General features: G+C 37.0%; 1 protein-coding gene across 1 annotated transcript in view; it reads left to right on the top strand.

Annotated features, from left to right (window-relative positions):
• The window catches only part of LOC127846873 (vacuolar protein sorting-associated protein 18 homolog), an 89,933-nt gene that overhangs the window by 15,168 nt on the left and 48,078 nt on the right, over positions 1 to 26,687 (top strand). The window contains exons 5-13 of the mRNA XM_052378304.1: positions 690 to 838; positions 7,563 to 7,647; positions 7,920 to 7,999; positions 14,612 to 14,724; positions 15,672 to 15,763; positions 17,205 to 17,303; positions 21,921 to 22,092; positions 22,812 to 22,869; positions 23,914 to 24,008. Of these exons, the coding sequence (XP_052234264.1) occupies positions 690 to 838; positions 7,563 to 7,647; positions 7,920 to 7,999; positions 14,612 to 14,724; positions 15,672 to 15,763; positions 17,205 to 17,303; positions 21,921 to 22,092; positions 22,812 to 22,869; positions 23,914 to 24,008 (943 nt within the window). The remainder of the gene's footprint in view (positions 1 to 689; positions 839 to 7,562; positions 7,648 to 7,919; positions 8,000 to 14,611; positions 14,725 to 15,671; positions 15,764 to 17,204; positions 17,304 to 21,920; positions 22,093 to 22,811; positions 22,870 to 23,913; positions 24,009 to 26,687) is intronic.

Here is a 26,687-nt window from a genome sequence, read left to right as displayed (position 1 = left end):
CCCCCAGGAAGGGGTATATTGGAGTTACTGTTTAGGTCAGTCGCTTTGTCAGTTGGCTGGTTTGTTAGCATGAAATATTATAGTTTTTTTTTAAGGAGGAGTTTAACAACACTAATTTTGTTCCTTGTCTGAAAGGTGTTTAAATATTTGGGTTGGGAGTTGGAACGAAAGTCCTGTGCTTTGTTCCCTGGGGTCAGAATTTGCACCTGCCTACGGGTTAATTGTTGCCGTTTTAAATGTAAATAATGAAATCTTTAATTGTCTCAAACCAAATGAAGTCTGTGTCATACAGAGTAAAAAACCTAGAACAAAACCACAGTTATAACACTCTTTTTTTTTGTTTCATTTGTATGAATCTCTGTAAGAACATTTGTTCTAAAGATGTCTCAGCCAATGTCAATGGTAAAAATGTGCCTAAAAATTTAATATATATGGTTCATAAGTACTTTCATCATTTTGAACTACACCTTCTCAGATAAGTTTAGTTTCTTTGGGTTTATTCTGCAATGCTCCAAAGTAGTCAGTCACTTCAAATGAGATCATTTAACTAAAGAAAGTTGTATTTTTACTGTGTGTATTCATTAAACTCCATATTACAGTCGAAAATGATAATAATATCTATACAATTGTAAATTTTGGTTAATAAAATTATAAGCACACTAATACAATAAAATATTCTACTGTTAAAGAAGTTGAACTGTTCAAGCCTGGTGAGGAGCGCATTCACAAACTGTTCTTGGACCCTACTGGACGCCATGTTATCATCAGCCTGGAATCCATGGAAAACTCGTACCTGTCACGAAATTCAAAGAAGCCAAAACCTATTACAAAACTTAAGGTATAAGTCTCATTTTGGTGTTCAAGTTTAGTGGGTTTTACATGTTCATAGTATTTATTATGCTTACTTGTAGACTATGAAATATTTTGGGTTAGAAAAGTGCCATGGCCTTTTTTTCTTTCGCCCATACGGTATGTGTTATTTTCACACCCTTTGTGCGTGCTCTTTCTTAATTAACTGACAAGATTTAAAAATATATATATATATGAGAAGCTTTATTAAAAATCAGATGGGTGTGCAGAGGTGTGCATACGGGATGTTCTGCTTCAATTGTCTTTCTGAGGGTTGTATTGAAAGGTGATGGTAGGTTTTATTACCAAGTTAGGATGTGCATATATTACCTGAATGTTCTGTGTTCATGATTTTTTCAGAGTTTTGAGACCTTGAGCATATTGAAAAATAATGTATTGTGCATAAACATGTATCTAACTATATAAACATGTGTCTTACTATATAAACATGTGTCTAACTATATAAACATGTGTCTTACTATATAAACATGTGTCTTACTATATAAACATGTGTCTTACTATATAAACATGTGTCTTACTATATAAACATGTGTCTAACTATATAAACATGTGTCTTACTATATAAACATGTGTCTTACTATATAAACATGTGTCTTACTATATAAACATGTATCTAACTATATAAACATGTGTCTTACTATATAAACATGTGTCTTACTATATAAACATGTGTCTTACTATATAAACATGTGTCTTACTATATAAACATGTGTCTTACTATATAAACATGTGTCTTACTATATAAACATGTGTCTTACTATATAAACATGTGTCTTACTATATAAACATGTGTCTTACTATATAAACATGTGTCTTACTATATAAACATGTGTCTTACTATATAAACATGTTCTTACTTTATGAACATGTGTCTTACTATATAAACATGTGTCTTACTATATAAACATGTGTCTTACTATTTCTTTACAACTTCAGGGTCGATTTTTAAGATATTTTATGAGGACCTTTATTACTTATTACTTAATGCAAGAATGTTTACTACCACAAAAATCTGCTTTTTTTGTAACCGTATGATAGTAACTTTCTAGCTTTTTACCTTTGATATATGTTAATTTTTTACTGAATCTCATGATATTGTGTGGCATATTTGAATGTCTTCTAATGATTAGACTTAATGATATTAATAGTAAGCATATCTTATTCCTTTACCTTTTATTGCTTTACACAGCACAGTGGGAGCAACCATTCATCTAAATGATGTCAATGTTATTATGAATGATTGGGGGGTGTATTGTTTTTGGCCTGTCTTTCAGTGTGTCTTAGTGTCTGTCCCAAAACTTTAACCTTGGTCATAACTTTTGCAATATTGAAGATAGCAACTTGATATTTGGCATGCATGTGTATCTCATGGAGCTGCACATTTTGAGTGGTTAAAGGTCAAGGTCAACCTTCAAGGTCAAAGGTCCAAAAAAAATTCAAAGCGGTGCAGTAGGGGGCATTGTGTTTCTGACAAACACATCTCTTGTTTTTTTATTTTTTCATAGCGGATATTTTATGTGTATGACCCTTTGAACAAAAAACACAAACTATGTTCTTATAATACCGACCATGGCATTTGTTCATGCTGATTTCGTGTTTAGTGATACCCAATATGAAAAATAATCTTAAATTAGAAAGATCTCAAAGCACACCTTGCACATTTCTGTGTAGAAACTTAAAAAATAAACATTACAAATTCACTGCAACAAACGCAAAATAAGTTGTTGAATATTATTTTAATTACATGCCATATTATTGTAACAATAGCACTAAACATGTCACATTCAGGAATAGAAACGTTTCATACAATATTATACACAACATCACTTGCCTATTGCCTATCAGCTACATTCACAGAACAACAATGGTATCTTATCAGACCTCATAAAATTGGTTGTGTTTCAATAAAAAATTACACAGTCGACACTTGGGCTAAAATCAAATGATAATGAAAAAAACATTCTGTTATTAAAGCAACACAATGTGATGACATATAATTCAAAATAATGTGCAGTACCTTTTTCTGATATCTCATAAATAAATTTCTATGTCCTAAATATTATTTTCTTTCTACAAATTGGAGGGAAGCATTTTTCATTACAACATATGAATTATAAAGGTGCTCCTACTGTTTCTAGGGCCATTACTGATCAGTTGTGCTATTATGTTCAGCTTTCAAACTGTAGCCATCTATGTGCTGTTATGTTCAGCTTTCAAACTGTAGCCATCTATGTGCTGTTATGTTCAGCTTTCAAACTGTAGCCATATCTATGTGCTGTTATGTTCAGCTTTCAAACTGTAGCCATCTATTGACCTCTTAGTTATATTTTAGTGTCTCTGATCAGCATGCGTTTACACACTAGTTATATCTTCTATTACTCGGCATGGCTATATATACTTGCAGCAGTTGAGTGCTTTTTCACGTTTCCTTGATAACTGCACTAATTCTTTGCCTTTCAGTAAAATGGGCATTCCTGAGTTGTACGCAACAAAGTTAGGTTTATTTTGATGAAGTTTCTAACAGTATCTCTAAAGCTTAGACACTTAATTATGTTTATAATCAAAGCTGTTCAGTTTCCTCTGTGCTGTTGACAATGCACTTGCATCCAGCTGCAGGCTGTCATATCATTGGTAGATGGGGCAGGTGATGTCATTGATGATGTCATGAGTGTTGCTATAGTGTCATTCAAACTTTCATCGTCTACTTCTTGTGAAAATCTTGATAATTGCTCAATCTGAAAGGAAAATAGAAAAATGAAACTTTTTGATTTCATGCTGAAAAACAACAACAGCATAATGCAATGTTCAAAGTACAAACTTAAATGACAGATAATTGAAGTAAATTAATACATTTCTTGAATAGGAAGTATTATCCAATAACTTATGTGTACAGTAAGTTCCTTAAGAGACATTTTGTCAAAATTATTTTAATGAAGAATCCAACAATACCTGGTTGTTTGAGTAGTGATGGAACATTCTTCTCACTCCTTGACTGACAGATTGGCGAATGAGGAGGCGTTGCCTGTGAGACTGGTTCCCTCTTATCTCTGCGTATAGCATACCGTGCCCCAGCTCTTGCAGAGCCATGTCTTCAAATAGAAAACCAATGTGACTAATAAGAACTAATCGAAAACAAAGCGCTTGCAGGTCCATGTTTAATAGAAGAGATAATGTGTGGCTGATTGGACCTTAAAAACAAGCTTGTGCAGGACCCTTTCTAGAAAAGACATTAAATTAACTCAACTGCAACCGATCCGAAAAGTTGGCTTAGGATCTTTTCAAGTTCAAAGTTGTTTATTTGAAACTTTAAATGTATCCTTATCACATAAAAAGAAAAACCCGAAGAAAAGCAAACAGCAAATACATTCTACGGTCCTTCTTTGACTATACAACAGATTGATTATAAGGTGGGGCCCCCACTTTTGCGTAGATTTTGCCGTATTTTGCATCCACCTTATTATAAGACAGGGTTAAAAATATCCACATAGAAACTTTTTTCTTTCAACAAAGCCATGTTTACCAGGTTATGTAATCCAACTATACCAGTATACTATGTCACAGATTATGTAATCCAACTATACCAGTATACCATGTCACAGATTATGTAATCCAACTACTCCACTATACTACATCACAGATTACGTAATCCAACTACTCCAGTATACTATGTAAATTCACAATTAATAACACAACTTTATTTTGAGAAAAACATTAACTAAAATTTTATATTTCACTATTACATTTTTAGAACTGTTTAAAACAACTAAGATAATAAACAACACAAATATTATTCAAACATAATCAGAAATCATCGGAAGTGGAATCTTGATATTAAAGATTTAGATGGATCCGATTTCTTTGGGTAATTTGGCTATCGGTTGCAGCGCTAACATTTACAAACTAAGAATTAGTGGAAAATACAAAAACATGCATTAAAAAAATGTCACAGAGTTTTAAAACAAAATGAAACACAGGTTTCTTACCTAGCTCAAGCATGTTTCTGTTTGCATTTTCTATAGCTTGTAATCTGTTAGCCTGGTGTCTTGCTAAAAGCATTCTACTGTCTTTGTTTTCCATTTTATTGGAATATCAAAGGTTTATATTATATGCTTGATTTTTTATGATGCACACAAGGTAATGATTTTAGCTTAAAGTCAGTGAGTTAAATACTTAAAGAGGGGCTGAAGTTGTTCACACCCTGGCTGACTGATGACATGGGCCATGGATCAGGTGTTTCTTAGGGCAGCACTGTTTGTGCAAACTTTCACAGCTGTCTGATTGCACAAGTTACAGTGTACAGACATTGCACCTGTGTCACACTATCAAGAAATATTGGGGGCTTTGTGGACAGTTGATTGCAGATTGAAGTTAACAATCCATCAGTGTCATGATTTTTATTATAGTGAAAAACCTATTGATTTTAGTTAAAATCAGACAATCATATCATTTTATTATTTGTGTATAAACTATTTAAATGAGTAAATAACTAAAGAAGTATGTATATAAATAAATACATAAATACATCTTAACTGTCAAACAAATGTTTTACTAACTGTATAGTAAGAGATATTTGATATTTATTGTATTTTTGTAGAGTTGTGTGAGTTAAAAGTTAATGTACTCATGAAGTGACCACATAAAATTATTAAGTCTTGTATGAGATTGATGCAGTCAGACATTCTTTGTATCTCAAACATAGCAGGTCATTTTTGCTTTAAGCTAATATATTATATGCGCTCTGTTAAATGGGGTTTTAATGCATGTGCCTAAAGTGTTGTCACAGATCAGGGACGACACTTTCCCCTTTTTCATATAGTTTCACCCTTTGCGGGCGGGTGGGAGGGCGTCGTCCACAGCAGTTTCCGCTCTCTTATTCAAGTAGTTTTCATCTGATCTTCACCAAACTTGGTCAGAAGTTGTAACTAGACAATATCTAGGTCAAGTTCGAATATGGGTCATGCCGGGTCAAAAACTAGGTCATGGGGTCACTTAGTGCATTTCAAGGGATTAAGCCTGGCATCAGCTCTCTAATTGAAGTAGTTTTCATCCGATCTTCACCAAATTTGGTCAGAAGTTGTGTCTATATGATATCTAGGTCAGGTTTAAATATGGGTCATGCCGGGTCAAAAACTAGGTCACGAGGTCACTTAGTGCATTTCAAGCGTTTAGCATGGTGTCTGCTCTCTAATTGAAGTAGTTTTCATCTGATCTTCACCAAATTTTGTCAGAAGTTGTATCTAGACAATATCTAGGTCAAGGTTGAATATGGGTCATGCCGGGTAAAAAAACTAGGCCACGGGGTCACTTAGTGCATTTTAAGGATTTAGCATGGTGTCCCCTCTCTAATTGATGTAGTTTTCATTCGATCTTCACCAAATTTGGTCAGAAGTTGTGTCTAAATGATATCTAGGTCAAGTTTACATATGGGTCATGCTGGGTCAAAAACTAGGTCACAATGTCACACTGCTTCCTAATTGAAGTAGTTTTCATCCGATCTTCACCGAATTTTAACAGAAGTATCAAGACAATATTTAGGTCAGGTTCAAATATAGGTCATGCTGGGTCAAAAACTAGGTCACGGGGTCACTTAGTGCATTTCAAGGATTTTGCATGGTGTCTGCTTTCTAATGGAAGTAGTTTTCATCCGATCTTCACCAAATTTGGTCAGAAGTTGTGTCTAAATGATATCTAGGTCAAATTAAAATATGGGTCATGCCCGGCCAAAAACTAGATCACGGGGTCAATTAGTGCATTTCAAGCATTTAGCATGGTGTCCAAAACCTTCAAACGGGCGTATCTTGTGACAGTTTGGCACTCTTGTTGATAATTGTCGTTTGAAGAAAGTCTCTTCTTAGCAAAACTCCAGTTAGGAGAAAGTGTTGTCCCTGTGTGGACTGCACAGGCTAATCTGGGACGACACTTAACGTACCTGCATTCAACCCCCTTTTCAAGAGTGCAGCTCATATATATTGACACGGGCCAGAAAGCTCAGTCTGCAGAATGGGCATTGATCTGTTGCCCAGCCACATAACATGTGGGGGTATTGGGCATACAATCCTTTCTAGGGCCGTTCTCCATCAACCTCTTATTCAAGTGGAGCAGTTGTAAGTTTCTGGCATAAGACAAGTATGTGGTCTAAGTACTGGTAAATCAGCTTACCCAGAAAAAGTGTGAGTTTGTTAACTTACCACCGTAATATGAATTAAATACTGTTGAAAACGACAAAAAGCCCAACTGAACAAACAGACAAACATAATATAAGAAGACATATTAGTCTTAAATCTATAAAACAGGCCTTGTCCTTGGAGAAATACAAATCAACAGAAAAAAACTGTGTTATAATGCTACATGCGGCTTGCGCTCCCTTATAACTTAGCTAGTTAGGCTATTTTCAGCATATTATGTCATGATAAATAATGAAATAAGGAAAACCTTGTTCAATGATCAATTATCAGAACCATTGACAGCATTTCAATGAAAATGTAACAATTGCACAATAAATAAAGCATGTTAGTTTAAAATAAAAGGAATATCTTGCTTATTGATTGTTGTTACAGTCGCATGTCTTGCGCTAGTTCATGTCCCACTTGAGTAGTATGTTAGTACTCAAGCCACGCTGATATATTTCTGGAAAATGTGTAATATTTGGTATTAATTAGCCTTTTCGCTTACTGTGATTGGTCTGTCTACAGGGCCACCACATCGACAGTGTTGGCTGGAACTGGCAGAACGAACAAGAGAACACCACTGGCTCCATCTTGCTTGGGACCAGCAAAGGTACATATTACACCTATCAGTGTATGCAATATGTTAGTTTTAACATGTTGAATGAAGCTCAACGACTTAGACTTATAGAGTCCATTACCTGGAAAGAACCTGTGTTTGGTATCTTTTGAAAGATCTTAAGAATTTTATAGTATAAACAATTTTGTATGTCTAGTTTAATGCATTCTGTAAAGCTTGTTTCATAAGCACTAATGCTTTATTTATTGGTACATTTCTTTTGGTGTACACTTTTACTATTTTGTTCAATATTCTTGATCTTACAGGATTGATATTCGAGACTGAGATTTCCACCAATGAAGAAAGTCGGTTCTGGCAGGGGAATCTAGACCAGTATCTCAAGCAGGTCTGTAATACTGATTCATTACTTAACTCGCAGTCTGTTCAGGTTTTATGCTGTTTCTACTCATCAGTATCTAATTGGGTTGGCGCTTTAAAGGGGCCTTTTCTCGTTTGGGTAAATTGACATAATTGAAAAAAAGTTGTTTCAGATTAGCAAATTTTCGTTATAGTTATGATATTTGAGAGGAAACAGTAATACTGAACATTTACCATGCACTAAAATAGCTATTATATGCATCTTTTGACGATTTAAAAACCTGAAAATTATAAAGAGTTGCAACGCGAAACAAATTAATAATTTGGAAAGTTCTGTTGTTGTCGTCATATTTTGTGAAACTACGAGGATTGGTTATATGTAGTATAAAATACACTTGTCATTGCATACGGAAGGATGGCGGAGTGGTCTAAGTGGAAGACTTTTTACTCCAGGACTCCACGGCTCACTGGTTCGAGCCCTGCTGAGGGTTACCCTTTTTTCTTTTTTTTTTATTCTTGATATTTTACGGAGCTTTTTATGCCCCCGAAGGAGAGCATATAGTGATCGGACTGTCCGTCCATTCGTCCGTCTGTCTGTCTGTTTGTCACACTTTGCGTTTAGGTTTCGAAAAATTCTCATAACTTCTATGTCAATTCAGATAGCAATTTCATATTTGGCATGCATGTGTATATGGACAAGGCCTTTCCATGCGCACACAAATTTTGACCCCTGTGACCTTGACCTTGAACTTAGGGACTGCGTTTAGGTTTCAAAATCTGCATTTAGGTTTCAAAAAAGCTCATAACTTCTATCAAGCGTTTATAGGGGGCATAAGTCATCCTTTGGTGACAGCTCTTGTTATATCCAATGTTAACATTTATCAATTTAAAGCATTTAATGACGAATTTCAAAACATGCCAAAATCTGTGAAAAGGCCCCTTTAACCTTTAAAACTTGGATCTAGAAAGAAAGGCTGTCATTAAATATAAGTGTCTGAGGGATTGTAAATGTGTCAAAATACGTATCTAACTGGGAAAGGGTTAAAGGCTAGTTATATGTAGAACATCTCAATCTTCATAGACTTACCAATATTTTTTAGGAACAAAACTAATTAAATATTTGTATGTTTATTTGATTACTAGGACTGTACCAGACCAATAAAATATCAAGGTCAGTCAGTACTTGTATGAATAAATTTTGCAAATGAGAATTTTCTGTCGGTATTTGTACTGGTTTGTATCCGGGCATTAAAATTAAGCTGTGTTTTGGGATGTCATGGCTTGTGGAAATGGATACCAAATTATATGGCAAATGCTTAAGAAGTATGCATATATATATTTTATTTGACACCCTTAAATGCATTATGAATGATGGAGAGAAAAAAAATGACATCTTTATTCTATTTTTTTGTTTATGACATCTTTATTCTATGTTTTTGTACACTATTTTTTTAAATTAAAACTTAAAGCAGCATAAAAAAGACACCTTTGAGTACAGTTGTTATCTCAAAAAAACATTTCTGTTTTGAGCAGAAATGTTAATTTATAGTTTATTGACGACATTAAGAGTTGATGATTCGTATGACTGGTCCAGCAAATATTTTGCAAAAATTTAATTGATACATAATATCAGCTGTCAGATCAAATATAGTTATAAGTAACTTAACATAAACTTCTGTCCATAAGCATACACAACTACTAATTTTATTTTCCGAAAGTGTCCCCCAAAAACTAAACAATTACAGATATTATTTGGAATCACTGATGTGGGAATTCATGCCCAGATATACCATTGTAATTATTATTTTTTGAACAGAGTTAAAAAAATTAGTGTACCAAAACAAAGAGAAAAAACACCTAGGAAAACATTATTATTCATGAATATAAATCATTTTTTAAATGTTTTTTTTTAAATGCTTAATAAAAAAATGACACATTTTCCTTGAAATGAAATCACCTTGAATTAAAAATTATTTATTTTCAATTCCACTTATAAAGAAAAAGTTCTAAGTCTAATTTTCAAGCTATACTGTAAAATGTATCATTTCATTCAGTTTTTTAACCCTCCAGTTGAGGTAAACCTATGTTGTGTGCTTTTTTATCATTTTTATTTTGCCGTATTGAACATCTGTCTGTCTTCTTTTTATTACGCTATGGCTTCTATGACAAATTTGAGTTTTAAGCAGCAAATTATCTTCACAGCTAGGGCGCAATTCAATTTTTGGAATGATAAAGTGTGATTGTTGTTTATTGTACGTAGTGAGAACTTCCTCCGTGATTACGCTGTTTTTAGATGGCAAATGCATGCTATGCTTTGGTTTAGCCTTAATTGACCTTTCGACAGCCGATTGATTGACAGGCTTATTAACCAATCAGATTACAGCATAGATAAGGCCCGTTACTATCCGCCATTTTGTCCGTCAAACTCGCCGTTGTCCGACACATAAGCTTATACGTAATTCTGTGTTTTAAACAAAGAAAATGGTTGAAAGGTGCTGTTATGGCACTTGTTATTCAGACACAAGGTATCCAGAACGGTTAAAAGATGGAAGTACGTTTTTTCCGTTCCCTCAACCGGGTACTAATCTTGAAAAATTCAAACGTTGGATTCGTCTTTGTGGTCGTCCACACGAACAGCTTAATCTCAACATATTAAGCGATCACCCGAAAGCAAAACACAGTCGTTATAATAAGATACTACGCGAAAATAGAAAATGTAAGTTTTGCAACGGACACGTTATAAAAAAGAGTATAACTTTGTACTTGTTTATCCTCTATATAGACAAATTAGAAAGGAACATTTAAAACCATTTTTCAAAGGTGGCCAACGTTAAATAAATTTGACATTCTAATGCAGTCGGCAAATAAATAAGACATTATAAACTTTGCTAGATTTTTTTAATGCTAATGAAATCGTAATAATAAAGACAATCAGTTATTATTTTTAATAATATCACATAGAATAAAACATTTTTTATTTCTTTCGGTTTAAGTCTTCCAAATTTAATGTAAGTTAAGAAACTATTTTCAAATGCGCAAGTAATTATCAATAGGGGCCAATAAGTGTCATTTTACACCATATGTGGGCTTTCTACTAATCCGTTATCAAAACAGATGCCGCAAACTGTGAATGACCCTTTGAAAACCCGGTCTGATTAGCGAGTTTTTTTGTACATGAAAATTCTTTCAACTTTTTATATTTTAAACATTGCAGAAGATAGTTTTCGAGGAAATAATAATATATAATAATATATTGTGTATGTTACTTTTTTGACGACTTTGACTTTGTTATACGATTATAACAATGCGCATGGGTCATTTTGACCAAACGCATTGTAGATATGTGTTATATCGGATTTCAATAAAAACGTTCTTCGTCTTCTATTATAATAAATTTACTTACCTGTGCCACATTTGCGATGTTGCCATCGGTTGCAAAAATTAACGGCTTTTAATTAAAAAACTGAAACATCTATTACTCAAGGAAAAATATTGTGACTAACGAACAATTCATACTGTATGCGATAATTGGCGATAATTTTGCCGACTTTGATGATAAATTTAACGGCTTTTAAGTAATCTAATAAAAAAGTTTTGACTATTTAATAGATATGATAATTATATTCAGCACCACTATTCAATGATAATAAAAACTATTGTATGGCCTTTCTGGTATACCATGAGGCCTTTTTGGTTCACTTATGCGACCGATTTGCGTAGCCATTTTTATGACGGACTTCGGCGGAGTGACCCCCCTTGAAATCGGTGGGCGTGGCTTCACTCTCGCTGTCGAAAGGTCAATTGTCCCCTACTGGTTTCACCGGAGGGGACTTATGGTTTGCGCTCTGTCTGTCTGTCAGTCTGTCAGTCTGTCAGTCTGTCAGTCTGTCAGTCTGTCTGTCTGTCTGTCTGTCTGTCTGTCTGTCTGTCTGTCTGTCTGTCCTGTCTGTCTGTCTGTCTGTCCTGTCTGTCCTGTCCTGTCGTCGTCTGTCTGTCTGTCGTCTGTCTGTCTTGTCGTCTGTCGCTTCTGTCTGTCTGTCTGTCTGTTCTGTCTGTCTGTCTGTCTGTCTGTCTGTCTGTCTTGTCTGTCTGTCTGTCTGTCTGTCTGTCTGTCTGTCTGTCTGTCTGTCTGTCTGTCTGTCTGTCTGTCTGTCTGTCTGTCTGTCTGTCTGTCTGTCTGTCTGTCTGTCTGTCTGTCTGTCTGTCTGTCTGTCTGTCTGTCTGTCTGTCTGTCTGTCTGTCCTGTCTGTCTGTCTGTCTGTCTGTCTGTCTGTCTGTCTGTCTGTCTGTCTGTCTGTCTGTCTGTCTGTCTGTCTGTCTGTCTGTCTGTCTGTCTGTCTGTCTGTCTGTCTGTCTGTCTGTCTGTCTGTCTGTCTGTCTGTCTGTCTGTCTGTCTGTCTGTCTGTCTGTCTGTCTGTCTGTCTGTCTGTCTGTCTGTCTGTCTGTCTGTCTGTCTGTCTGTCTGTCTGTCTGTCTGTCTGTCTGTCTGTCTGTCTGTCTGTCTGTCTGTCTGTCTGTCTGTCTGTCTGTCTGTCTGTCTGTCTGTCTGTCTGTCTGTCTGTCTGTCTGTCTGTCTGTCTGTCTGTCTGTCTGTCTGTCTGTCTGTCTGTCTGTCTGTCTGTCTGTCTGTCTGTCTGTCTGTCTGTCTGTCTGTCTGTCTGTCTGTCTGTCTGTCTGTCTGTCTGTCTGTCTGTCTGTCTGTCTGTCAGTCACACTTTTCTGGATCCTAGATGGCAATATGGACATTATGAACGTTATCTCATTTTGTTCCTACGTAAAAAATTCTGGTTGCTATGGCAACAAATAGACTAGAAATACTGCTGAAAATGGTGGTTTTCTGGATCCTGCGATAACTTTAAAAGTTTTTAATATTTTTTCATGAAACTTGAAACATGGATAGATGGCAATATGGACATTATGCACGTCATTTCATTTGTTCCTACGTCCAAAATTCTGGTTGCTATGGCAACAAAAAAAAATTATTCTGACAATGGTGGAATTTCTGACAATGGTCAAGCCGGTAGGGGACTATATTGCTTGGCAATAGTCTTGTTTCATTTAAAAATTAGGTTTTCACTAAATCTTTAATCCTTGTTATTATATTTAGATGTGGCTGCTAGGTGGGTGGGTGGCAACAAACAAGTGGTTTTGATCAATGACCAAACTTGATGAAACTTTGAATATTGCTTGGGATTCTATTTGCGGCATTTTAGGGCAAGATCAAGGTCACTTTTTCTTAAAATATAAAACAGTATCCCTTAATATATTGATTTTGGATAGAGATATTCAAATGAAATTGTGTGTGTTGGTAGATTACATCAAGACCTACCTAAGGATATCATTTAGAGCCCATCACTTTAAGGTCAAGGTTACTGTTAAAAAAAAAGAAAATCTGCAAACAGGTGTCTTCTGATCAATTACTTTTGTTTCCATTGACAAATTTTGACTAAACTTAGAATAAAGCAACTTTCATAGTTAAAATTTATTTAAAAAAGTGAGTATTTAGTGCAAGCTATTAGATGACACACAATAACTGGCAATTGGAAATTGATGGAATGTTTTTTATTGTGTTTTGTGTGTGTGTATATATTCTATTGGACAATCAATTGACCAATGGATATTCTAAGTAACCATAAACCTTGCTTTACTGTGTTCTTACTTTCTATGGAGTAATAATAGTTACTCCGTTAGTAACTGACGGTGTATGGGATATACATCCTCAGTAATTTCATACCATACAAGAGCTCTCGTATGGTATGAAATTACTGAGGGTGCATATCCCATACACCATCAGTTACTAAGGGTGTAATGATTTTATCTCAACCGACTACTCAATTACTCGGGTAGTATGGAAATTACTCGGGTTGTATGGAAAATACTCCATGGGCACTTGACCGCTCTAAGCCAATCGGATTAGGTCATTCTTGTAGGAGGTAAGATATTAATACATTCTGGCCAAAAACTACCTTTGTTAAGCAAATATTAGTTTATGATAAATAAATATTCCAATTAGTGGGCAACTGGGGAAATAGCAACTTCCTTTTTTCCAGGAATTAAGACAAAATTATATCCTCCACCTAAAAACAAATAAAATGATAAATAAATAAATAATTCCCATCAGTCAGCTTGCAGCCCTTCTTGATAGAGGATGAGGGAACAGTCAGCTTGCAGCCCTTCTTGATAGAGGATGAGGGAACAGTCAGCTTGCAGCCCTTCTTGATAGAGGATGAGGGAAATAAAATATATGAGCCTCGCTCTGTGAAAAGGGGGTTTAATGCATTAGCGAAAAGTTTTGTCTAAGATTAGCTTTTGCAGTTTGCACAGGCTAATCCGGGGCGACACTTTCCACCTAAACTTTATTTTTGTTAAAGAAGAGACTGACTGCATGGGCTTATCTTGGAAGACACTTAATGCACATGCATTAAACCCCCTGTAGACACTTAATGCACATGCATTAAACCCCCTGTAGACACTTAATGCACATGCATTAAACCCCCTGTAGACACTTAATGCACATGCATTAAACCCCCTGTAGACACTTAATGCACATGCATTAAACCCCCTGTAGACACTTAATGCACATGCATTAAACCCCCTGTAGACAGCGCATGACGCATACATATTTTTACTCTGTGTTCAGCTTTTTAACCTGCGAGGGCCCAGTGCAGAGTCCATCACCGGGATAGAGTTTGACCGCATGCCATCTGACTCTATGACAGAGTACCATTACTACATACTGGTGTCCACGCCAGGGTGAGTATGCTTACCTCAATGCTTTGTTTTCTTGTACGGTATTATATAGTGTTGAAAACCATTGTTATAAAACAATTTAATTTTGACTGTAGTTAGAATTACAATTGTTTTTTGGAGTGGCATCATCTTAACCCTTTCCCCTATAAGAAGCAAAATGAAAACGGCTTTTGCATTCAGCATAAAACCAGAACAGCCTGCGAGTAACTTGCAGTCTGTTCAGGTTTTATGCTGTTTGCTGCTTATCAGTAACATAGGGTTGGAGATAAAGCTTTTAAAACCCCAATTTAATAAGAAGTGTATTTAATTAAATGTAAATGCTAACAGACTACAAAGGCATCAAAATACGTATCTTAGTGGTAAAGGATTAGAATAGATTGAGGTAAATCAATCTAATGAAAACATATTTATTGACAGACTTCTTATTATTCCTGTTTAAAAGAAAAGGGTAGTAACCTGGGAACCTGCGGTGGACGAAGGCCTCTGGCTTCAGGTTGCGTCCAGGAGAACAATATGCGCTTTGACCTTTACCACTAGGCATTTGAAGTCCCGTAGAAAGTTAAATTTAATTAAACTTTAACGTTAAAATTATCAAGCTAATTAATTTAACCCAAACCTTTTGATGGGCATATTTTGTTACCAGTTGGCTTTCTTGTTTTGAATGTCATCAGGATTAAGTTCACTAGCAAACATATTAATAAAGTATCTATTTATGCTCCCCAATGCCAAACCATTAAACTTTCATTCAGTTTGACGTAAGATGCATTTCATAGAGTAGGTATATTTATGTCCTGTTCTTTCAGTTCTTTGTTTCTGTGCAAGATATTGGCAACTTTATTTTTTTACATGGATATGCATCATTTATGGTTATAAGAACTCTGCTAAATTGTGATGTTTGGAATAATGATGAATAATGAATGTAAGTTTGGAGACATGACTTGTCATTTCAGTAAACTGTATCAGTTTGTTGGGTCTGTGTCCAAGACGGCAGAGTTACCTATGTTTCAGCAGCTCTTTCAGCAATATGAGGAGGGGAACAAAGGTAAGTGTAACAGAATGAACAGTCACTTTGTATGTGGTGAGATGTTAAAGTGCTCATTCAATGATTAATCTGCTTAGACAGAAAAACAGAATTCTTTATTGAATCCTGGCAGTCTGGCATTAAACTGCAAACTAAGGATAAACTACTCTCTCATTTTGTAAGAAAGTATTAACAAATTTATGTCTGAAAAGTTTATTTTAGCTCACATGAGCACAACATGCTACACGAGCACAACATGCTCATGTTGAGCTTTAGTGATGGCCTTTCGTCCGTTGTGCGTTGTCCGTTGTCATCATTTACCTTGTTAATACTCTAAAGGCCACATTTAATTCCAATTTTAACAAAACTTGATCAGACCATATGTTCCAATGATATCTTGGACGAGTTCAAAAATGGTTCTGGTTGGTTGAAAAACATGGCTGCCAGGGGGCGTGGAAATGTTCCTTATATTGCTATAGTAAAACCTTTTAACACTCTTGAAATCATATTTATTGTCCAATCTTCATGAAACTTTGTCAAAATATTTGTTCTTTTGTTATCTTGTATGAGTTAGAAAATGGTTCCTGTCTGTTGGAAAACAAAGCCTCCAGCGGGCAGAGGATATTCATTATATGGCTATTGTAAAACCTTGTTAACACTCTAGAAGTCAGTTTTATTGTCCAATCTAAATAAAACTTCAAAACATTTGTTCTAAACTTATCTTGGCTGTGTTAAAAAATGGTTATCATCAGTTAAAAAACATGGCCGCCAGGGATTGGGGCATTTGTCCTTGTATGGCTTATTTAGTGCTATCTAAATGAACCTTTGTCAGAACACTTGTTTTAATGACACCTTGGTCAAGTTAGAAAATTCTTCTGGTTTGTTGAAAAACATGGCTGCTGGGGTAGGAGACAGTTTTTCTTATATGGCTATGTGAAAACTTGTTGACGCTATATAAGCCACATTTATTATCTTCATAAAACTTGGTCAGAACATTTGTCGCTATGAAATTTTGGCTGAGATTGAAACTGGTTCATGTTTACTCAAAAACTAGGTCACTTAGTCAATTACAAAACATGTTAATACTCTAGAAGTTACTTTTTGGTCCAATCTTCATGAATCGAATCAGACTTTTTGAGAATAGTCTAGTTTCTTGGGTCTCAGCTAAGTGTCTTAGGACCAATGACCCTCTTGTTTTAAATTTATATAACGTCAGAGAAAAACTTTCTTGTTACTTGACAGATTTTTTTATATTTTACAATTTTGGTTTAAAATATAAAAGACCCATATCTGGGTATGTTGAAAAAAAAATCACTTTATTAGCAGAACAATTTAATTCTCGAGAAATAACAATATTCAAAGGGTTTTTTAGACAAAAGCATTGATTTTTGCGAGGCCTTTATTTGATATAGTTTATTAAAGTATGATTGTGTAGAAATAGTCAGTGCTTTTTGTATTCCAGTTCAGTTTCAAGAGTTTCCTGGGGACTTTGGCTATAGTGAACTTCGCCTGTACATGGCTAAGAATCGTGGACCTGCAAAGAAGTTTGCCTGGATGGCCGGTTTGTAGAAATAGGGAATTTTCAAATAGTCTTGAATCTATGGAGTTATTTGGTTAAAGGGATTTTACTGAAAATTCAGCAATTTTGTCTAATACTTTTCTAGCATGACACTCGGATATTTGCATATGCAAAGAATAGTAATGATATTTTCAGTTTGCGTCACTTCCTTAAAATGTGAAAAATAATTGAAACGCAAAAATAGTCCCAATAATGCATGGATTATTGTAAAAATGTAGTTCTCAAAACAGATGGAAAAACATTTGTCCTATAAATTATTGTAGAATTGAAATCATTGTCATTGTTATTCAGCCCAATACAACTATTGATCATTCTCTTGTGTGATGTGATGTGTTGTGGATACAATATCCAAAATCTTTGGTCAAAGCTAAAGGTAGAGGTCACAAGTTAAGGTCTCAATAAGGTTTGCCCTTATCCTTTTCCCACTCAGAAGCAAAGTGAAAATTGCTATGTGCAAACAGCATAAAACCAGAACAGCCTGTGAGTAACTTGCAGTCTGTTCAGGTTTTATGCTGTTTGCTTCTCATCAGTATCTAATGGTTGAAAATGATGCCTTTAAAACTTGAATCTAGTAAGAAAGGTATTAAATTAAACTTAACTTTCTAAGGGACTACAAATAGGTAACAATACATACATGTATCTGAGTGGTAAAGAGTTATTCTCACAGGTCCAGGTGTGGTGTACGGGGACATTGACATCATGGGCAGGCAGCGTCCTGATACTGTTCTGTGTATACTCACAGGTCCAGGTGTGGTGTACGGGGACATTGACATCATGGGCAGGCAGCGGCCTGATACTGTTCTGTGTATTCTCACAGGTCCAGGTGTGGTGTACGGGGACATTGACATCATGGGCAGGCAGCGTCCTGATACTGTTCTGTGTATTCTCACAGGTCCAGGTGTGGTGTACGTGGACATTGACATCATGGGCAGGCAGCGTCCTGATACTGATCTGTGTATACTCACAGGTCCAGGTGTGGTGTACGGGGACATTGACATCATGGGCAGGCAGCGTCCTGATACTGTTCTGTGTATTCTCACAGGTCCAGGTGTGGTGTACGGGGACATTGACATGATGGGCAGGCAGCGGCCTGTTACTGTTCTGTTTATACTCACAGGTCCAGGTGTGGTGTACGGGGACATTGACATCATGGGCAGGCAGCGGCCTGATACTGTTCTGTGTATACTCACAGGTCCAGGTGTGGTGTACGGGGACATTGACATCATGGGCAGGCAGCGTCCTGATACTGTTCTGTGTATTCTCACAGGTCCAGGTGTGGTGTACGGGGACATTGACATGATGGGCAGGAAGCGTCCTGATACTGTTCTGTGTATACTCACAGGTCCAGGTGTGGTGTACGGGGACATTGACATCATGGGCAGGCAGCGTCCTGATACTGTTCTGTGTATACTCACAGGTCCAGGTGTGGTGTACGGGGACATTGACATCATGGGCAGGCAGCGGCCTGATACTGTTCTGTGTATTCTCACAGGTCCAGGTGTGGTGTACGGGGACATTGACATGATGGGCAGGAAGCGTCCCGATACTGTTCTGTGTATACCGTATTTTACCATGCATAGCGCGCAGTTTTTTACCTTCAAATTTCAAAATAAAAATTCAGTGCGCGTAATACATTGACACAACGCTTTCCTGGTTGCTCAATTGCAAAAAATCCATTTTGTAATCGTAAATCTTCACAATTGCCGCCATTTTTGTATTGCAGAAAACTGCACCCTATAATGTTATAGACTGAAGGGGCCGTTGTCGAAACAACAAATAGCGGGAAACGGTAGGAATGAACGGGGTAGTAACAGTTTTGACAAAAATTAAAAGATGAAAAAAATGTCTTTGTTGGTGTTTAAACACTTCTTCATTGATTGTTCATTAAAAAAAATCGAGGTTTATCGATCCCCGCGTCGTCGCGGTCTTGTTTGTTAAAGTTTTTGTTGTCATGAAAACTCGTTGATTTACAACGCAAAACGTCTTATTTGAACTGACGCTAATTATTTCAATCATATTTCTCAACTTCGCTTTTGCTTTATTTTGATAATTTAATCCAAAGTTTAATGTTAGCAATTCCGAAAATTTGCACTCTATTTGAATTGACAGTTTGACGTCATCAAAGGAAAGCCGCTTCCTGTCTGAAGCAATAAAGCGACAAGTTTCTCGCCGACAAAATTGGCTTCCTTTGTCTAGCAATCAACATGCCGAACCAATCATGTGTTTGTTCCTCAATGGCAATCGTCCAATTAAATAACAGCAGGTGCAAAGCTCCGCCTTCAAACCTTTTGCAGAGAACGGAGGTGGAGTTTAACGGTTAATTGAGCAAGTGTTTTACGTAATTTGAGTTCCGATTTGCCGAAATTACTCGGCCCTAAGCATTGAAACGACGAATACATTTATCAATGATTTTCCGATCTCTGCATTAATATGCTACTGTGCGAGTATACTACGTAGGTAACAAACCAACATTAGAGATATAGACTCGTTTTATTTTCTTTCAATAGAGACAAACAAATGATATTTGTCTAATGGCTTAACGCTGATAACGCTGATAACGCCAACTGTATGGAATTGAGCGTTCGGTTGTATTGTTTGTCTCACTATAAATACTAATCAACTAGACGCAGTGAAGGCGCGAAATACCGGGTCAAATTGGATTTAATAGGGAAATATTTTAAGTCGATGAAAATAAGATGGGATCCACGGACGATTTGCGTAAAATTGGACATTGCCATGTTGCGGGTCTGCAGAAGACTATGTCATACGAGGTTGCGAGTGGCAGGTAATAAATATGTTACACTGTTCAAATGTGAGGAAAAGGTAATAGTGGTCGAATACAACGCGCAGGGGTCTTGAAAAAACAAGCGCAGTGCGCGGCAATAAGGACATGTACGGGGTTGTCGAGAGAATAATCTTAAAAATTGTCGAAAATATAGTGCTATGCAACCCATGCTCCTGATCGTATAAACGCTCCCTACTTAAAAACAAAATATTAAGCGCCCGAAAAACTAAGATTAAATGATTGCGCAATATAAGAATGGCGGCCATTTTCGGCCCAACTTTCAGGTTTTTGGTCTTGAATTCTTTTTTTCTCTCCATTTTGGCTTAAAAAAATCGCATGCGCGTTATACATGGGAGCGCGCTATACATGGTAAAATACGGTACTCACAGGTCCAGGTGTGGTGTACGGGGACATTGACATCATGGGCAGGCAGCGTCCTGATACTGTTCTGTGTATTCTCACAGGTCCAGGTGTGGTGTACGGGGACATTGACATCATGGGCAGGCAGCGGCCTGATACTGTTCTGTGTATTCTCACAGGTCCAGGTGTGGTGTACGGGGACATTGACATGATGGGCAGGAAGCGTCCTGATACTGTTCTGTGCATACTCACAGGTCCAGGTGTGGTGTACGTGGACATTGACATCATGGGCAGGCAGCGTCCTGATACTGTTCTGTGTATTCTCACAGGTCCAGGTGTGGTGTACGAGGACATTGACATCATGGGCAGGCAGCGTCCTGATACTGTTCTGTGTATACTCACAGGTCCAGGTGTGGTGTACGGGGACATTGACATCATGGGCAGGCAGCGTCCTGATACTGTTCTGTGTATACTCACAGGTCCAGGTGTGGTGTACGGGGACATTGACATCATGGGCAGGCAGCGTCCTGATACTGTTCTGTGTATTCTCACAGGTCCAGGTGTGGTGTACAGGGACATTGACATCATGGGCAGGCAGCGGCCTGTTACTGTTCTGTGTATACTCACAGGTCCAGGTGTGGTGTACGGGGACATTGACATCATGGGCAGGCAGCGTCCTGATACTGTTCTGTGTATTCTCACAGGTCCAGGTGTGGTGTACGGGGACATTGACATCATGGGCAGGCAGCGGCCTGTTACTGTTCTGTGTATACTCACAGGTCCAGGTGTGGTGTACGGGGACATTGACATCATGGGCAGGCAGCGTCCTGATACTGTTCTGTGTATACTCACAGGTCCAGGTGTGGTTTACGGGGACATTGACATCATGGGCAGGCAGCGTCCTGATACTGTTCTGTGTATACTCACAGGTCCAGGTGTGGTGTACGGGGACATTGACATCATGAGCAGGCAGCGTCCTGATACTGTTCTGTGTATTCTCACAGGTCCAGGTGTGGTGTACGGGGACATTGACATCATGGGCAGGCAGCGGCCTGATACTGTTCTGTGTATACTCACAGGTCCAGGTGTGGTGTACGGGGACATTGACATGATGGGCAGGCAGTGGCCTGATACTGTTCTGTGTATTCTCACAGGTCCAGGTGTGGTGTACAGGGACATTGACATCATGGGCAGGCAGCGTCCTGATACTGTTCTGTGTATTCTCACAGGTCCAGGTGTGGTGTACGGAGACATTGACATCATGGGCAGGCAGCGGCCTGATACTGTTCTGTGTATACTCACAGGTCCAGGTGTGGTGTACAGGGACATTGACATCATGGGCAGGCAGCGGCCTGATACTGTTCTGTGTATTCTCACAGGTCCAGGTGTGGTGTACGGGGACATTGACATCATGGGCAGGCAGCGTCCTGATACTGTTCTGTGTATTCTCACAGGTCCAGGTGTGGTGTACGGGGACATTGACATCATGGGCAGGCAGCGGCCTGATACTGTTCTGTGTAATCAGATGCACATGAGGTATCCACAGGAACCAGACCAGAAGGCAGAGACCAAACCCTTTGGAATGGCCCTTACTGAGTTCCACGTGCTCCTGCTATTTGGGAACAAGTGAGTTGTGTTGGTTATTCTTGTTGACAGCCATAATTAAAGAACTGAGCAAATATATTCAACAATGTAGTGCATGGTTTTGTTGAGTTTCAAAAGCATTAGTTTTTATGTTTTTTGCTTAAGAATTTTTTATTAGTAACCTCAAACAATACTAGGTTTATAGAAACTTATTTACTGAAAAATAAAAATACAAGTTAAAGCGGGTATATATGATTTTGTCAAATATTTATGAATTTATATAAACTGTAAAAAACTTATTATATATATATATAGTTCAATATAAATTAAAATAAAAGATAAGAAGAACATGTGTCGAAAAATGCGAAATAAGCCAGATTTTTAATTCTGAAATTGAAAACGGCTGTACAGCCGAATTCGCCAGCATGTATACCATACATGTACAATTTGAATCGAAACTTACTTTAACAGTTTATTTGAATTCCTGCAACGATATCTATTCCTACGACACACGAACATTAACTCCGATCCTAATACAAAGACGAATGCTTCGGTTATTGTAGGAAAATATGAACGTCACTATCGGCTCGGGGCGCTAATTTGTCTTTGCTGCATTTTATAAAATTCGGCTTTAATGTATAATTTTTCTTGCTTATTTTGTGTTATTTTAACATATTTTATCAATATATTACAATTAAACGCATATAAAAAATCGTACATACCCGCTTTAATCATTTGCTTTATTTTTTTATTTTTTTCAGATTGAAAGCATTTTGTTTACTGAATGAGCAAATGATTTATGACGAGCAGTATCCAGATGTAAGTAGGACTATGGAATCACATAATGAAATGAGTCATGTTCTGAGAAAACTGGACATAATGCATGTGCGTAAAGTGTTGTCCCAGATTAGCCTGTGCAGTCTGCACAGGCTAATTAGGGATTACACTTTCCGTTTGTATGACATTTTTCTGTTAAGTTAAGTCTCTTCTTTGCAAAAATCCTATTTAAGCGGAAAGTGTCGTCCCTGATTAGCCTGTGCAGACTGCACATGCTAATCTGGGATGACACTTTACGCACATGCATTATGCCCAGTCTCAGAACACGACTCAAATATGTTGGATTATCGTATACCTATTTATATCATCCAATCTTCTTTGGTCAATCATTATGAAAGTATCCTTCATTCAGAATCTACTAATTCTATTGTTGAAACTAGGACTTATGCAAGTCTGTGAGAAAGCAGTAAACTAAGTACCAAATTTAGATAGGTTTTAAAGAACTGTCTATTTATTATATGGGGGCTTATTTTATATCACACAGTGTCTTAAATTTAGTAAATGGTTGTGCACTTTTGCGAACTTCATGTTGTAATCTATATGTAATGTGAAGTAACTCTAAGAATGTCATCGTTTTTTATACAAAGATTATCTTAAAGGTTTGTGTACAATACAATGATAGATTTGTACTTATGCACAGATTTGTACTGGTCCAAATACATCATTGTATTGTACAAACCGCTGTGAAATAACCTTCTATTAATATTTTAGCTAATATATTTCTTTTTTTTCATAACTTATTGTGTTGTATGTCATGAAATACTTCTCTATTTGTTCTGGAATAAGATTTTCATGCTTTGAAGTCTACATTGTACATCTTGATGGGAACCAATATAAATAAAAACAAAAAGTTATTTTAAGTATGCTACTGAAAGCTGAAATTTTCTCGAGCCATTAAGTGTGACTTCAAATAGCAACTGTTACTCAAGTGGCAACTCTTTACTCACACACTCACACACATATTAGGCCTGGTTTTCCCAGGACATGTTTCATTGTAATGCCTCGTGTTGGTTCTCTATTGTTTAGGATCTCCTGGGCATCTGGCGAGACCCTTCCAAGGGGACAATCTGGGTGTACACGTTAAAGAATGTCTTCAAGTACAAGGTCACCCTAGAGGCCAGGTAGGTGGAACATAACACTCCCCTTGTATTATCGAGGCTTGCAGGACTACTCTGTTTTCAAACATGACTATTTCAATACCCTTGGGAAATTCTGTTTTCAAACCTGACAATTTCAATACACTTTGGGAAATTCTGTTTTAAAACCTGACACTTTCAAAACACTGGGGAAATTCTGTTTTCAAACCTGACTATTTCAATACACTTGGGAAATTCTGTTTTCAAACCTGACTATTTCAATACACTTGGAAAATTCTGTTTTCAAACCTGACTATTGCAATACACTTGGGAAATTCTGTTTTAAAACCTGACACTTTCAATACAATGGGGAAATTCTTTTTTCAAACATGACTATTTCAATACACTTGGGAAATTCTGTTTTCAAACCTGACTATTTCAATACACTTGGGAAATTCTGTTTTCAAACCTGACTATTTCAATACACTTGGGAAATTGTGTTTTCAAACCTGCACTTTCAATACACTTGGGAAACAAACTTGTTCAAGATACTCTGCAGATCCATATGGATATATCACTATGACAATCCATAACTTGTCATGTTATAGAAAGGGATTTGTTTGAATATTATTTTTAGCTCATCTATTTTTTGAAAAAAAATTATGAGCTATTGTCATCACCTTGGCGTCGGCGTTGGCGTTGGCGTCGGCGTCCGGTTAAGTTTTGCGTTTAGGTCCACTTTTCTCAGAAAGTATCAATGCTATTGCATTCAAACTTGGTACACTTACTTACTATCATGAGGGGACTGGGCAGGCAAAGTTAGATAACTCTGGCGTGCATTTTGACAGAATTATGTGCCCTTTTTATACTTAGAAAATAGAAAATTTTGGTTAAGTTTTGCGTTTAGGTCCACTTTTCTCAGAAAGTATCAATGCTATTGCATTCAAACTTGGTACACTTACTTACTATCATGAGGGGACTGGGCAGGCAAAGTAAGATAACTCTGGCGTGCATTTTGACAGAATTATGTGCCCTTTTTATACTTAGAAAATTGAAAATTTTGGTTAAGTTTTGTGTTTAGGTCCATTTTATTCCTTAAGTATCGAAGCCATTGCTTTCATACTTGCAACACTTGATAACCATCATAAGGGGACTGTGCAGGCAAAGTAATGTAACTCTGACTGGCATTTTGACAGAATTATGTGCCCTTTTTATACTTAGAAAATTGAAAATTTTGTTAAGTTTTGTGTTTAGGTCCACTTTATTCCTACAGTGTCAAAGCTATTGCTTTCATACTTGCAACACTTATTAACTATCATAAGGGGACTGTGCAGGCAAAGTCATGTAACTCTGACTGGCATTTGGACGGAATTATGGGCCCTTTATACTTAGAAAATTGAAAATTTGGTTAAGTTTTGTGTTTTGGTCCACTTTACCCCTAAAGTATCATAGATATTGCTTTCATACTTGGAACACTGGCAAACTATCATAAGGGTACAGTAAAAGGACAAGTTGCATAACTCTGGTTGTCATTTCTACGGAATTATGGCCCTTTTTTGACTTAGTAACTTTGAATATATGGTTAAATTTTGTGTTTCGATCCACTTTACTTCTTAAGTATCAAGGCTATTGCTTTCAAACTTCAAATACTTTCATGCTGTCATGAGGTTACTGTACTTGGCAAGTTGAATTTTACCTTGACCTTTGAATGACCTTGACTCAAGGTCAAATTATAAAATTTTGCTAAAATTGCCATTACTTCTTTATTTATGATTAGATTTGATTGATACTTTGACAAAACTACTCTAACCTGACATACCACAATAGACTCCACCCAAACCATCCCCCGTGCCCTCCCCCCCTCCCTCCCCCCCTACCCCACCCCACCCCCCCCCCCAATTTTTTTTTTAAACGGTTAAAAAAACACAAATATTTATTTTTATTATTTTATGTTTGAAATACCATTCAACCATTGCACCCAAGAATCCCACCCACCCCCACCCACCCCCCTCCCCCCACCCGAATCCCCCCCCGGAATCCCCCCCCCCCTAATTTTTTTTTTTTTTTAAGATCATCTCACAAATTACCACCACACCCTCACACTATTACCCCCCCCCCCCCCCCACACCCAACCCCCAATTTTTTATTTTTTTTTAAACGGTTAAAAAACACAAATATTTATTTTTATTATTTTATGTTTGAAATACCATCCAACCATCACACCCAAGAATCCTCCCCCCACCTCCCCCCCCCCCCCCCCCCCTGAATTTTTAGCTCACCTGAGCGATAGCTTGAGGTGAGCTATTGTGATCACTCAGCGTCCGGCGTCCGTCCGTCCGTCTGTAAACAATTTGTAAACATCTTCTACTAAACCATTGAGCCAATTTCAACTAAATTTCATGTGGAGCATCCCTAGGTCATGGGACAAAAGAATTGTTAAAAAAAATTTGATCGCATAACCAAGATGGCCGCCATGACCATATATGGTAAAAACCTTAAAAAATCTTCTTGTCAGAAACCGCTCATCAGATTTTCAAAAAATTTCACAGGGATGACCTTTGAAGGCTCCCCTGAAAAAGTTGTTCAAAGAAATTTGATTCGTCAAAAAACATGGCCGCAGGAGCTCGTTGAACTTTGCATGTTTATTCGTTTTTGCCTATTTTGTGAAAACTTTCGAAAATCTTCCACATTTTTTGTCCGATCCTTTCTAAATTTGCACAGTGT

The sequence above is a fragment of the Dreissena polymorpha genome, chromosome 1, assembly GCF_020536995.1.
Source record: "Dreissena polymorpha isolate Duluth1 chromosome 1, UMN_Dpol_1.0, whole genome shotgun sequence".
NCBI classification, from domain to species: domain Eukaryota; kingdom Metazoa; phylum Mollusca; class Bivalvia; order Myida; family Dreissenidae; genus Dreissena; species Dreissena polymorpha.
Note: the sequence above shows the minus strand (reverse complement) of the source record. Positions and strands in the feature narration are given on the sequence as shown.